The 15,789-nt window shown below is 44.3% G+C and overlaps 1 protein-coding gene across 2 annotated transcripts in view; it reads right to left on the bottom strand.

The window, feature by feature from the left end:
* The window catches only part of NUP205 (nucleoporin 205), a 94,643-nt gene extending 87,780 nt beyond the window's left edge, over positions 1-6,863 (bottom strand). The window contains exon 1 of one of the 2 annotated variants that reach the window (XM_054493782.2): positions 6,581-6,863. In XM_054493782.2, the coding sequence (XP_054349757.1) occupies positions 6,581-6,608 (28 nt within the window). In that variant the 5' untranslated portion in view covers positions 6,609-6,863. The remainder of the gene's footprint in view (positions 1-6,580) is intronic. The other variant, XM_063667861.1, reaches the window with a different exon arrangement.
* Positions 6,864-15,789: the final 8,926 nt, after the last annotated feature.

Below are 15,789 nucleotides of genomic sequence, written 5' to 3'. Positions count from 1 at the left end.
GAGGTGGGCAGATCAAAAGGTCAGGAGTTCAAGACCAGCATGGCCAACATGGTGAAACCCCGTCTCTACTAAAGACACACAAAAAAATTAGCTGGGCGTGGTGGCTAACACCTGTAATCCTAGTTACTTGGGAGGCCGGGGCAGGAGAATTGCTTGAACCCAGGAGGCGGAGGCTGCAGTCACCTGAGATCATGCCATTGCACTCCAGCCTGGGTGACAGGGCAAGACTCCGTCTCAAAAAAAAAAAAAAAAAAAAAATAGCCGGGCATGGTGGCTTGTGCCTATAGTCTCAGCTACTCATGAGGCTGAAGTGGGAGGATCACCTGAGTCTCGGAGGGTAGAGGCTGTAGTATGCCATGACTGAGCCACTGCACTCCAGCGTGGGCAACAGAGTGAAACCTCCTCTCAAAAAAAGAAAAAGAAAAAAAAACACCAAAGATAGCTGCAACAAAGAGTTATCTTCAATCTCTCTTGAGTTTGACCAATTTCAGTAAACACCTTTTTTTTGTTTGTTTTTTGTGACAGGGTCTTGCTGTCACCCAGGCTGGAGTGCAGTGAGGCAATCACAGCTCACTACAGCCTCAAACTCCTGGGCTCAAGCAACCTCCTGCCTCAGCTTCTCTAGTAGCTAGGATTACAGGTGTGCGCGCACCACCAGACCTGGCTAATTTTTGTACTTTTTGTAGAACTGGGGTGTTGCCATGTTGCCCAGGCTTGTCTTGAACTCCTGGCCTCAAGTGATCCTCCCTCCTCAGCCTCCTAAAGTTCTGGGATTACAGTAAATATCTTTTTACTGATTACAAATGAAGGGACACTATAAATTTTTCAAAATTACTAAATATGTATTTTTACCATGTAGTTTAGTCAGTTGAGAAATACATTTATTTTCCTTAATGTTTAGGGATACCTCCAGCAAATCACATTTACTCCTTCATCCACCATGTGTGAGGTATTGGTAAGATTACACTGCAGTGAGGAAAAACATTAATCATAATCATACATAAATGTAAAATCTGGCCGGGCGTGGTAGCTCACGCCTGTAATCCCACCACTTTGAGAGGCCAAGGCAGGCCAGATCACGAGGTCAGGAGATCAAGACCATCCTGGCTAACACAGTGAAACCCCGTCTCTACCAAAAATACAAAAAATTAGCCAGGCGTGATGGCATGCGCCTGTAGTCCCAGCTACTAGGGAGGCTGAGGCAGGAGAATCGCTTGAACCCCGGAGGCGGAGGCTGCAGTGAGCCGAGATCATGCCACTGCACTCCAGCCTGGGTGACAGAGTAAGACTCCATCTCAAAAAATAAATAAATAAATAAAAATAAAATAAAATCCAACTGTGGTCAGGATATGAAGGATATGAAGGAGAGGTAGCCAGGGCAAGAGATCACATAATAGGGGAATCTGACCTAGCCAGAGGACAGAATTATCCATGAGGAAGTGATAACTAGGCTGAAATCTAAAGAACAAAAGTGGTAGTTAACTGACAGGTGGGAGATGAAGACACGCATTCCAGGGAGAGGACAACTTGTGGGTTTCCATGGCAAGAGGGAATGCGGCATGTCAAAGAACTCAAAAGGCCAAGAGAGCTGCAGTACAGAAAACGGGTTTGGCAAGATCATCACGCAGGGCTCACTTGCCGCCTTAAAGAATTTTGACGACCAAGTGTGGTGGCTCAGGCCTATAATCCCAGCACTTTGGGACGCCGAGGTGGGCAGATACGAGGTCAGGAGATCAAGACCATCCTGGCCAACATGGTGAAACCCTGCTCTACCAAAAATACAAAAATTAGCTGGGCGCGGTGGCACATGCCTGTAGTCCCAGCTACTCAGGAGGCTGAGGCAAGAGAATCGCTTCAACCCGGGAGGCAGAGGTTTCAGTGAGCCAAGATCGCGCCACTGTACTCCATCCAGCCTGGCGATAGAGCCAGACTCCGTCTCAAAAAAAAAAAAAAAAAAAAAGGATTTTGGATTTTGGTCTTTACTCTAAAAGATCAAGCCAAATGAAGATTTAAAACATGGGGACTTTTTGCTCATGCCTATAATCCCAGCACTTTGGGAGGCTGAGGCAGGTGAATCATTTGAGGTCAGAAGTTCGAGGCCCCCCGGCCAACATGGTGAAACCCCATCTCTACTAGAAGTACAAAAATTAGCCAGGTGTGGTGGCGGGTGCCTGTAATCCCAGCTACTTGGGGAGGCTGAGGCAGGAGAATCTCTTGAACCTGGGAGGCAGAAGTTGCAGTGAGCTGAGATCACGCCACTGCACTCCAGTCTGGGAGACAGAATGAGCACCTGTCTCAAAATAAAAAATAATTTTTTAAAAAGGAACTTTCTGAACTACAAGAAACAGAAGTTAACCCTATTGAGAGCTGTTTACAAGGATGAAAGAGACCAGAATGGGTGAAGGAATAGGAGGTATGAAAAGGGAGTCAGTAGGCTGGGCACAGCAGTTCAGGCCTGTAATCCCAGCTACTAGGGAGGCTGAGGCAGGAGAATCGTTTAACCTTGGGAGGTGGAGGCTGCAGTGAGCCGAGACTGCACCACTGCACTCCAGCCTGGGCAGAGGGAGGGAGGGAGGGAAGGAAGGAGGGAAGGAGGGAAGGAACAAAGGAAGGAGATGGAGTCCATGAATACTAACAAATCTTTTGAAAGGTTTGACTAGGAAGAGGACAGTAAGTGAAGTGAGGCATGAGATCATTAGTGGAGAGAAAGGAAAGAGCAAGAGAGAGAAGTGAATATACAAGACAAAAAAGGGGTAACAGGTGAAGAACACAATGGGTGGGATTTACATTAGATAGGAAGACAGAGGAAAACTGATTCAAAAGGATGCAGACACACCTAGGTTTGTAGGTTTGAGAGTGAATAAAGGGAGTTCATGCATGTTGGCTCCTATTTTCTCTGTGAATAGAAGTCTGAAGGTTTAGCTAGTTGCAGGTTAAAGATTTGAAGAGTGTAGAAAGGTCTGAAGTAGTCACTGCTGTGAATCGACGAGGTGACCAGACTATCACAGAAGGACTGCCAAGCAGTGTTAATAGTTGCTTATTCACAAGTCTGTGAGTGTACTCAGCCAGGTTGATACAGGTCACAAGACTAGTTAAGTTATACAGCTGAAATACAAGCATAGGTTTTTTTGTTGTTGTTGTTGTTTTGTTTGTCTGTTTCTTTGTTTGTTTTTAAGACAGAGTCTCACTCTGTTGCCTAGGCTGGAGTGCAGTGGTATGATCTCAGCTCACTGCAACCTCCGCCTCCCAGGTTCAAGCGATTCTCCTGCCTCAGCCTCCCGAGTAGCTGGGATTACAGACACCTGCCATCACGCCAGGCTAATTTTTGTATTTTTGTAGAGACAGGGTTTCACCATGTTGGCCAGGCTGGTCTCGAACTCCTGACCTCAGGCGATCTGCCCACTTCAGCCTCCCAAAGTGCTGGGATTACAGGCATAAGCCACCACACCTGGCCAACCATAGATCTTAGAACTCTACAATCTCTGTATTTTTTCCTTACAACTCCAAGATGTTTGATTTTTTAAAACTGCAATTTAAAGGAAGCACATAACATAGAATGCAATCTCAACAAATTTTAAGTGTACAGTTCAGCAGTGTTAAGTATATTCACATTGTGCAACAGATCTTCACAGCTTTTTTCATCTTGCAAAATAGAAACTCTATGCCCCCTAAACTACTCCCCATTTTCCCCTTTCCCAGCCCCTGGCAACCACCATTCTACTTTCTGTTTCTATGAGTTTGACTACTTCAGATATCTCATATAAGTGGAATCATGTAGTATTTGTGTCTTGTGACTGGCTTATTTCACTTAGTATGTCCTCAAGATTCATCCACGTTGTTTTATGTGACAGGATTTCCTTCCTTTTTAAGGCTGCATAAGGATACTATGTATATGCATGTATATGTTATGTTATGTATATGCATGTATATGTATTATGTATATTGCACGTATATGACACATTTCCTTTACCCACTCAACCCGACATTCATTCCTTGATGGAAAAAGAGTTCCTTCCCTAAGACGTTTGGTTTTTTAAAAAACCATCTCCTGACTTGGCTTTTAAAAATGTTTCCTATGTTGCCAATCAAACACTCCTGACACAAGGCTTTATTATACAATGTACCCTCTTTGCTGCTGTCGGCAACTCCTTTTCCCTCCAATGATTCGTTTAATAATTATAATAGCTTAGGGCGAGTATGTACTAAAGAAATGTATATGGGCCAGGCACAGTGGCTCACGCCTGTAATCCCAGCACTTTGGGATGCCGAGGTAGGCAGATCACCTGAGGTCAGGAGTTCGAGACCAGTCTGGCCAACACGGTGAAACCCCGTCTCTACTGAAAATACAAAAAAATTGGCCAGGCGCAGTGACTCACGCCTGTAATCCCAGCACTTTGGGAGGCTGAAGACAGCAAATCACGGGGTCAGGAGCTCGAGACCAGCCTGGCCAATATGGTGAAACCCCTTCTCTACTACAAATACAAAAAATTAGCTGGGTGTAGTGGCGGGCGCCTGTAATCCCAGCCACTCGGGAGGCTGAGGCAGGAGAATCGCTTGAACCCAGAAGGCAGACGTTGCAGTGAGCCGAGATCACGCCACTGCACTCCAGCCCGGGCAACAGAGTGAGACTCCGTCTCAAAAAAGAAAAAAAAAATTAGCCAGGCTAGCCAAGCATGGTGGCGGGCGCCTGTAATCCCAGTTACTTCAGAGGCTGAGACAGGAGAGTTGCTCCAACCCAGGAGGTGGAGGCTGCAGTGAGCCGAGATCACGCCACTGCACTCCAGCCTGGGTGGACAGGGTGAGACTCCATCTCAAAAAAAGACAAAAAAAAAGGAAAAGAAATGTATATACCTTGCGTGCTGGCTCACACCTGTAAACCTACCACTCTGGGAGGCAGAAGGATCGCTTGAGGACAGCAGTTCGAGATCAGCCTAGCCAACATGGAGAAACCCCGCCTCTACTAAAAATACAAAAATTAGCCCAGCGTGGTGGCACATGCCTGTAATCCCAGCTACTCGGGAGGCTGAGGCAGGAGAATTGCTTCAACTTGGGAGGCAGAGGTTGCAGCGAGCCAGGATCGCGGATCGCTTCACTGCACTCCAGCCTGGGAGACAGAGCAAGACTCCATCTCAAAAATAAAAAATAAAAAAATAAAATAAAATAGAGAAATGTATTATATATAACCACACGTTAAGCATATCTAATTGGGAAGGAAGGACAGCAATATTAAGCATGTAACTTCATTACTAACCTTCTAATACATATGTCTAATATCATAAAACGAGTTAGGTTGTGCTTAAGTAGTAGCACTAAGTAGTTTAAGCACCTAAGACTGACTTAGAATCATTAGATGTTTAACTCTGGGGACATTACGTAACTATTTGAAGCCTCTATTTCCAAATCTGTAAAATGGAGTATGTAACAGCAACTACTCCAAAGGTGTATAAATGGGAACTGAATGAGATAAGTACGATAATAAGTGCAATGCTGGGATATAGTATGTGTTCAGTAAACATAGCCTTCATTATAATTTATCATAGCGTTTCTGAAATGATTTGATTTACAAAACAGATTTAGACAACTTTTCAAGAGTATCAGTCCTGTGGAAAATAGAACCAATACTTTAAAAAAATGACTGTAAGGAAACAGAAAATGCACCCAGAAAAGAGTCCTTTTAAGTGAGATTCTTACAAGCATTTACCACGCAGATATACTCTTAATCTTGCCCGCGAACTTTAGAGCATCTCAATCGAGGCATTAACATTCTAGGCGCCAAAGTATTTTCCCGGACTGCTCTGCCCATGAAGGACTTTCTGCATCCTTGCCCCGCCTACTATGCGACAGCAGTATACCCCAGGAAATATGACAATCAAAATGCACTCACTCATTCAAACACCACTGGAGGGCGGTACCGCCCGAATTGAGAATCACCAAAAGAGGATCCACCCCAAATCTTCCAGAGTTCCTTTACTACCTTCTAGATTCAACTCCACCCCGAAAATCTGCAGTTCCAAAGGTACAAGAACATCCAGGGCCTAACCACATCCGCAGAGTTAGGAGACGTCCGCTGAAGTCCCGCCACCCTCTTCCTGACCACCTTTCAGATGGCCGACTTCATAATAGGGAGTATTCGCTGCTTGCAAGATCCCCCACCCTATAAGGAACTCCGACGCCTACTTTCAGCCTCTGCTCATGGCTGGAAAATATCTCGGGTCCTCTGGCTTCACTGTCGAAGACCTGACGCGTATTCCAGCGAAATCTGGACCACAGACGCACAGTGAAACTTGGGGGTGAGGGGGGCCAGACTCAGCCCTGGGCTGTGAGAGATTACACACCTGGGTCCAGCGGCCCAAGCCTCACTGCCTGGAATCTCAAACCCCAACTCGAGGGCTGGAGCCGCAGCACCGACGCGCGCCATTCAAACTGGGGAGGGGTGGGACTCTAGGCCCAGAATTAGGGAAAAGCAGGCACCGCACATAAGTGGGGTCCTAGACTCCGAGAAACCCCACGGTCTCGTCTCTCCCTGAAGACCTGGTCATCGCTCAGCTCAATCGTCTCCTCTCTGTCTGGCCACACTTACCCGAATTTACCGCCAAAGGCGTCGCCATCTTAGAGGCGCACTAACAGAGCCCTTCTGCCGCATGGAGGCCCCAGGAAAGGGTGAAGCTGACCTGAGCGAAGCCTGAACAAAAAGGTACCACGCTGTCCCCTCCACGCTGGGCCGTCCCAGGCTTACAAAAGGCTCCAGAATCTGCTCTGGGTCACAAACATCAATTTTCATTGGGATTATTCCCAATCAAATAAGGCGAGGGCAACCACTTCAGAGACACGAGGTCCTCGATCCGACGTTCATCGTGTAGTGCATCCTGGGACTTGTAGTTTCTAATGATGAGTTGGTTAAGTGGAGAGGAAAAAGTAAAGTGGAATAGAAAAAGATATTCTGAGAGTAGTTATTGAAATGACGCCCATTTATGACATTATAAAAGCCGTAAATTCAAATCATTATTTCCGCTTCAAGTTAAATCTTCCTTACAGTGGGGAGTGAAGTAAGGTGTGAAGTGTCTACACCTCAAAAAGCCATTGACCGGTTACAAACTAAGTTTCCGTGACATTTCAGTTTACCAAATATATTGTGTCAACATCGTTGCGTAGAGCGAAACAAATCATAATTTTTAATTATAAAATTTTCAAACGGATACAAAATTAGAATAGCAAACACTCAGCATCAATAACGTGGCCAATTTCCCACCACTAACCCACCTTTACCACCCCAACACCCTGCCCTCCCCACCCCCCGCCCCCGATTATTTTGAAACAAATTCCAGACATATCGTTTCATAATCACCAAGTATTTTTCTACCTGAGCACCCAAAGTAGCTGAACTCTCTTTCTTCAGTTGTTAAATTTTAGTTTGCTGATTTTCAAACTAAAATATAAATAATCATTGCTATTTACAGCTATGTATTAAGAATTTTATAGCCATTATCTCATTTAATCCCTGCAAACCATTCTATTGGGAAAATGATATGATTATAACTATTTATGTCAGAGACGCTCCATGTGCCTTACAATCTCATTGTGTCAACTCTCCATCATTCCCATTTCACTGTTGGAAATCAGAATCAAATAATTTAGACAAAAGCATAGAGTATGTTAAGAATATCCAGAACTGGCAGGGTGCAGTGGCTCATGCCTGTAATCCCAGCACTTTGGGAGGCCAAGGCAGGAGGATCACTTAAGGTCAAGAGTTTGAGACCAGCCTGGCCAGGATGGTGAAACCCCATCTCTACTAAAAATACAAAAATTAGCCAGGCATGGCAGCACGCACCTGTAACCCCAGCTGGTCGGAAGGCTGAGGCAGGAGAATCCCTTGAACCCAGGAGGTGGAGGTTGCAGTGAGCTGAGATCATACCACTGCACTCCAGCCTAGGCAACAGAGTGAGTGAGACTCCATTTAAAAAAAAAAAAAGAATATCCAGAACAGAACATTTATTCTTTGAACAAATAATATCAAGTGACACAATGTACATTAGGTTTGAAACACAAAAGTCACTGGTGATTTTTTCTAAAAGTCATTGTTATATAGAGACAAATGCCAAACTACAGTTAAAGTGGTTTTAAGGAGTGAAGTGGGGAAGAGAGAAAGTAAAGGCAAAGGAATTTTTCAAGAAGTTTATCATGAAACTGAGAAGAATACTGAGCAGGAACTTGACAGGAAGCGGCATTCAAAGATTTCTCTCTCAGCACAACTATTACGAGCCTTTCCCTCTCCACACGCACTTTTTAAGCCCACACACTTCCCTCTCAGTAGATAACTTTGCTTTCTATAAAGTAACTCTTTAACTTCCAGCAACTCCTCTTCACCCATCATTACACTTTACAAGCATTCTCTCACAGTCTTCTTCAATTCGTAGCAATTGGGATATTGCCATCATAAGCCCTTCTAAAACTGCTCTTGGTATATTTACCAGTTATCAGTCATCAAAATCCATGGGCACTTTTCTGAATTATGACAGTTATAGGCCGGGCGCAGTGGCCCACACCTGTAATCCTAGCACTATGGGAGGCTGAGGTGGGAGGATCACCTGAGGTCAAGAGTTCGAGACCAGCCTGGCCAACATGGTGAAACCTTGTCTCTACTAAAAATACAAAATTAGCTGGGCGTGGTGACAGATTCCTGTAATCCCAGCTACTTGGGGGACTAAGGCAGGAGAATCGCTTGAACCCCAGAGGCGGAGGTTGCAGTGAGCCAAGATCGTGCCATTGCACTCCAGCCTGGGTAACAGAGTAAAAACTGTGTCTCAAAAAAAAAAAAAAAAAAAAAAGAAAAAAAAAGAAAGAAAAGAAAAGAAAAAAGAAACAAAATTATATTATCCTGTGGCTACTGGGGCACCACCGATACTGGTTTTCCTCCTCTCTTTCCAGTTCTTTTTTAGTGTTTTACGTGGACTTCTCTTCCTCTTCTACCCACTAAATCTAGCTCTTCCCCTATAGTCATCTCTAGTTTCTGTCCTTTTCATTCTACATGCTTTCTCTGGGACATCTTATGGTTTCTTACTACCACCTGCTTGCTGATGAATTCTGTGTTTGTATCTCTAGTCCAGTCCTCTCTCTTGAGCTTCATATTTGTAGAACCAACTGTCTACTTCATATCTGTATTGATTGTCATGCAGGCGTTTCAAAACCAACATGTCTGAAACGTAAATGATCACTTTTCCCCTAAAACTCTGCCACCTGTATCCACCCAGTTGCCAAAATCGGAAACCTGGGATTCTTTCTGTATTCTTCCTTCAATTGTCAAATCCTGTTCATTCTACCTCACAAATATTTGTGGAACCCTTTTCCTCTTCTCTGCTTTCTATGCCATTGTTTAAGTCTCATCTTCTTAAACTTGGTATTTTGCAATAGCCTTCTCATTTGTCTTTCTTATTTCCATCTGATCTTCCTTTCATGGACTCCCAAGGTGATTTTTATTTTTTTTTTATTTTATTAATTTATTTCAAGACACAGTTTCACTCTGTCGCTGGAGTGCAGTGGTGCAATCTTGGCTCACTGCAGCCTCCACCTCCCGGGTTCAAGCGATTCTTGTGCCTCAGCCTCCTGAGTAGCTGGGATTACAGGTGCACTTCACCACACCCAGCTAATTTTTGTATTTTTAGTAGATGGGGGGTTTTGCCATGTTGGCCAGGCTGGTCTCGAACTCTTAACCTCGGCTTCCCAAAACACTGGGATAACAGGCATGAGTCACTGCACCCGGCCTGAAAGTGATTTTTAAATACAAAAAACATGACTGGACACGGTGGCTCACGCCTGTAATCCTAGCACTTTGGGAGGCCAAGACGGGCAGATCACCAGAGGTCGGGAGTTCGAGACCAGCCTGACCAACATGGAGAAACCCCGTCTGTACCAAAAATACAAAATTAGCTGGGCGTGGTGGCACATGCCTGTAATCCCAGCTACTCGGGAGGCTGAGGCAGGAGAATTGCTTGAACCCAGGAGGCGGAGGTTGTGGTAAGCTGAGATCGCACCATTGCACTCCAGCCTGGGCAAGAAGAGTGAAATTCTGTCTCAAAAAAAAGAAAAAAATACGGCTGGGCACGGTGGCTCACACCTGTAATCCCAGCACTTTGGGAGGCTGAGGTGGGCAGATCATGAGGTCAGGAGATCGAGACCATCCTGGCTAACACGGTGAAACCCCATCTCTACTAAAAATACAAAAAATTAGCCAGGTGTGGTGGTGGGCACCTGTAGTCCTAGCTACTTGGGAGGCTGGGCAGGAGAATGGCATCAACCGGGGAGGCGGAGCTAGCAGTGAGCCGAGACCGCGCCACTGCACTCCAGCCTGGGTGACAGAGTGAGATTCCGTCTCAAAAAAAAAAAAAAAAAAAAAAATGATGTGGTTGCTCTGATCAAAATTTCTCAATGATCTTCTATTACTAAGAGTATCGTTTAAAATCTTCTTTGCAAGGCACTCATGACACTTCCTGATATAGTTCAGCCTCGTTCTTCAGCCTTCCACAAGAGCCCTTTACTCTAATCATTTTAAACTATTTGTTATCCCCAAATACAACATGCTTTCTTTTGCCATGTATCAATGTCTTTGCACCTGCTATTCTGTCCTCCTGGACTGCCTTTCCTTCCCTTCCTTATCCACCTGTGACCACCCACCAAGTTCACCTCCAAACATGATCTGCTCTCCAAGTCTCAGGGCCTGTGTTAATGCTGCCTTCATGATGCTATCCTTGATCCCCTGCCCCATCAAATTCGGGTGTTTCTTTGCCTGCAGACCTATTGCACTTTTTCCCATCTTTATTACAGCCCAATGTGCTATGACAATTGTCTCCTCACTAAAACTGTTAGCTTCTTGTGGTAGATTGTTATTAAAAGGCCCTCAGTAATCACAGGTCCCTGAATTGAAGTCATTGTGTAATCATCTGCCACATTGAATCTGGGTTGGCCTTCTGACTTGCTTGGACCAGGAGAATGCAGAGGAAGTGATGTTGGGCACTTCCAAGCCCAGGATTTAAGAGAACTTGTTACTTCCTTTTTTGCTCTTTTGCCCATGTAAGGAAACTCGAGCTTGTCTTTTTGAGGACGAAAGACCATGAGGAGAGAGGCCTAGCCAGCCCTTAGCCATTCCAGACCCTAGCTGAAATGTTGAACATTAGTGAGGCTATTTTGGTTCCTCAGTACTAGTTGAACCACCAACTGACTGTAAATGTGTGAGTCCAGACCAGATTGTAGAATTGTGAGCAAGTAAATGGCTATTGTTTTAAGTCACCGTTTTGTGATTTGTTATGCCCAATAAATGATATACTCCTAGAAAGCAACAGCTGTGTCTTTTTATATTTATATTCCATGCTCCTACCGCATCTCTGGCTTGCAGTTACAATTCAGAAAAATAATTTGCAGAGCTTGGTGCTTCCACTGCCTACTGGGAGAGACCACACACAATTTGTGATGAAGTGCACAGGACTTAGAGCCAGGCTTCCTGAATTCAAATTGTGTTTCAGTTACTTATTAGCTATGAAACCCTCCTGAGTACCTTGGTTTTTTCTTCTCTAAATAGGGTGGCAATATTAGTACCTGTATCATACGGTTGTTAAGAAACTTATTTGTAAAGTCCTTAAAATATGTCTGACATGTAGTGCTTACATGGGTATTTGTGAAATAAAAATAAACAATTTCTAAGGCCAAATAGGTATAAATGGAGGTATAATTAATTACTCAGGACTAGCTTAACTAAGTTGTTAGAGTGCACTGCAGACATGGCAGCATTCAGCAATTAAATAATTGTGCCCCAGTCTAATTGATCCATTATTGGTAACTTCCCTCATTACCCTTGGTGAATTGAGTTTCAACCTATGCACAAAGTTCTTTGAGATCTTAAAATAAGGACAGCTAATTCTTATTTGGATTCAGGGAAATGAAAATTACGGGAAATTATATAAAGTAAGTCGCATTTGAATGGACAGATGATAAGACTTTACATAGTCATCAAAGTGTATGGGATAGGGAGAAGGGAAATAGACCAGCGAAAAAGTGACAAAATTCAAGGTTCGGTATTTACAGAGCTACAACAACTCCTCTGGACAAGACTTAGAAATTTAGATGAGTTTCAAGCTCTGTAATTTTCCATATGGGCCCAGTGGAGGACCCAAACACGACTGGTCCATGTTTTGACCCCCAGTCAGTGGCCAGCTGTAGGCTCTAGTTGCAGATCCACTGACCTTGTGATACTGGCAGTATCTGGTAGAGTAGGGACCCACAGCACAATGCAGCAAATGGGTCCTGTGTAAAAGCTTCCTTCCACAGGCCGGATCATCCCAACAGCCTCCTAACTGGCCCTTCTGTCTCCAGTCTCACCTATTTCCAATTCACCTTCCATCCTATTAGAAGGCTCAAAATGAAGCTATGTTTGTACAAAGAACAAGAAAGCACAGGCCGGGCACAGTGGTTTACACCTGTAATCCCAGCACTTTGGGAGGCCAAGGCAAGCGGATCACCTGAGGTAAGGTCAGGAGTTCGACACCAGCCTGGCCAACATGGCAAAATTCCATCTCCACCAGGCATGGTGATACACACCTGTAATCCCAGCTACTCGCGAGGCTGAGGTGAGAGAATTGCTTGAACCTGGGAGGCGGAGGTTATAGAGAGCCCAGATTGCACCACTGCACTCCAGCCTGGGCGACAGAGTGAGACTCTGTCTCAAAAAAATAAAAAATAAAAAGAGGACTTTTCCTGCACAAGCTCTCTCTTTTCATGTTTTTTGGGTGTTTTTTTTTGTTGTTGTTTTTTTGTTTTTTTTTTTAAGCGAAGCTATGTTTGTACAAAGAACAAGAAAGTATAAGCCGGGCGCAGTGGTTTAGCTCTTTGGGAGGCCAAGGCAGGCAGATCACCTGATGTCAGGAGTTTGAGACCTGCCTGGTCAACATGGTGAAACCCCATCTCAACTAAAAATATGAAAATTAGCCAGGCGTGGTGGTGTGTGCCTGTAATCCCAGCTACTTGGGAGCCTGAGGCATGAGAATCACTTGAATCCAGGAGGCAGAGGCTGCAGTAAGCCAAGATCATGCCACTGCACTCCAGCCTGGGCAACAGAGTGAGACTCTGTTTAAAAAAAACAAACAAAAAAAAAGAAAGTATTAAGTGAAATAAACTGCACACTTTAGGACATGATGGAAACTCAGAATCTTTGTGGGTGCTATCTTCTCTTTCTAGAACACCTTTAGCCCCTTCTTCATCTGGTTAGTCTTACTTGGCCATCAAGCCTCAACCCAACCCAAGCATCACCTTCCCCCACTCCATTCCTACCCCCAGATTGGATTAAATGTCCGTCCCATAACGTATTGTTATTTTTCATAACTCTGTCCCGTTGGACTGAAGCTCCACATAGAAGAGAGGTACCCAATAGGTAGCCAATAAAAGTTTGTTGAATGAATAAGGATGACAAAAGATCAAGCTGCTGTCTGCTACCCATTGCCAGACTATATTGTGGGCTCTTTGAAGACTCTTCATAAGCCAGCATCTCTCTTGCAAGTACCTGAAAACTCTAGGATAAGAAGGCTGGGTCCCTTTTTTCCTGCTACATGAACTATCAATGTGGATCCGAAGGAGGCAAGGTACTCCCTATTTCCTTCTGTGTCAGGTCCTTGGTCCTGAGAAGGGCGTGTGCCACCATGGAGCATGACGTAAAACAGGAAATCAGGTAGGAGTAGAATAATGTAAAAGTGCTGGTTGCAAAGTCAACTTATATGATCAGAAAGAATCTGGGCCAGGCTCGGTTCCTCACGCCTGTAATTCCAGCACTCTGAGAAGCCAAGGCGGGTGGATCACTTGAGGCCAGGAGTTTGAGACCAGCCTAGCCAACACAGTGAAAGCCCGTCTCTACCAAAAAATACAAAAATTTTCAGGGGCATGGCTCACGCCTGTAGTCCCAGCTACTCAGGAGGCTCAGGCAGGAGAATCTCTTGAATCTGGGAGACAGAGGTTGCAGTGAGCTTAGATCATGCCACTGCACTCCAGCTTGGGCGACAGAACGAGACTCCGTCTCAAAAAAAAAAAAGTAAAGAATTTGGATTGTACTCTGGCAACTAGCATGACTACTTGGCTCCGGCCCTGGGCAGCAGTGTGTGGAGGAGAGTGGGGAGCTCCTGAGGAAAGCAGAACTCTGTCGTGAGTTGATGAAAGAGCAGAGGCTTCATCCTATCCAAAGGCTCAAAGTGAAGCTATGTTTGTACAACGAACAAGAAAGCATTAATTGAAATAAACTACTGTACTGTTCAGGACATGATGCAAACCCAGAAACAAGGGACAATAGAAAATATTCCCAAGTGAAAACAAAAGCAAAAAGTAAGTAAATAGAGAAAGAAGTTTTGTTTGTTTGTTTGTTTGTTTTGAGATAGAGTCTCTCTCCCGTCGCGCAGGCTGGAGTGCAGTGGCATGATCTCAGCTCACTGCAATCTCCACCTCCCGGGTTCAAGCGATTCTCCTTCTTCAGTCTCCCGAGCAGCTGGGATGAAAGATGTGCGCCACCATACCTGGCTAATTTTTGTATTTTTAGTAGAGACGGGGTTTCGCCGTGTTAGCCAGGCTGGTCTGGAACTCCTGACCTCAGGTGATCCACCCACCTCGGCCTCCCAAAATGCTAGGATTACAGGTGTGAGCCACCGTGCCCAGCAGAGAAAGATTTTTAAGAAAGATTCCAGATTCACATGAAGCTGTGTGTGCACCATTTCTCTTCTTCCCTTGGCTCAGGCCTGTTCTTCAGTGATGTGTATTTTGGGTCTTCTCTTCCCCTATCACAGGAGAATCGAGATTTCAGGAAGATAATGATCACCAGTAGAAGCCATCTCGTGCTGGTGGAGTTGAGAAGAGACTCCTGAGACATACTGCCCTGAAATTAAATTTCTACTTCACCCTTGACTTACTGTGTGTTATCAAGCGAGCTATGCAACTTCTGTGAGCCTGAGTTTTCTCATCGATTAAAATAGAAATAATAATACTTTCCAATAATACTTGGATTGCTGTGAAGATTCAGTGAAATAACATGAATTTAACATAAAATACTAGTAATAGGATGATCCAACTGCGGAACGATGAAGGTAAAGTATAGGGATTAAAGAAAGGAAAAAAGGAACTATTGAATGAAATGTCTGATAAAGATGTATTAATTCAGTACTAATAATAGTATAGCATCAGTGATTTTATTAATGAAGTTCCCATGGCAGTGTTCACCACATTGTACAACCATATATATTTTAAATTGCACATTTAGTAAGCACACAAGTAACAATAAGACTAATTTAAATGCTTTCAAAATTAGATAGAAAATTGATGTGGCTGCAGGAACTTGGAGTTGAATTTTACCATAATTTTAAGGTTTCAATCTCCAGCCACAAGCATGACAACTCCATAGCACGGCAGTCATTTTAAAATTTAACTTAAGAAGAAAAATGGTACTATCCAGCATTGAAATATTCTTGCTTCTTTGTTTCTTAAATTAACTCTGCATAGTACCTATAGGAAGGCTGAGGTACTCATTCTCATACTTTTTATTGTGGTAGAAATATACATAATTAAAAATTAACCATTTAAACCTTTTTTTTTTTTTTTGAGACAGAGTCTTGCTGTGTCACCCAGGCTGGAGTGCAATGGCACCGTCTTAGCTCACTGCAACCTCCACCTCCTGGGTTCAAGTGATTCTCCTGCCTCAGCCTCCTGAGTAGCTGGGACTACAGGTGTGTGCCACCACACCCGGCTAATTTTTGTATTTTTAGTAGGGACAGG

Source organism: Pongo pygmaeus, chromosome 6 (genome assembly GCF_028885625.2).
Source record: "Pongo pygmaeus isolate AG05252 chromosome 6, NHGRI_mPonPyg2-v2.0_pri, whole genome shotgun sequence".
In the NCBI taxonomy this organism is placed as follows: domain Eukaryota; kingdom Metazoa; phylum Chordata; class Mammalia; order Primates; family Hominidae; genus Pongo; species Pongo pygmaeus.
Note: the sequence above shows the minus strand (reverse complement) of the source record. Positions and strands in the feature narration are given on the sequence as shown.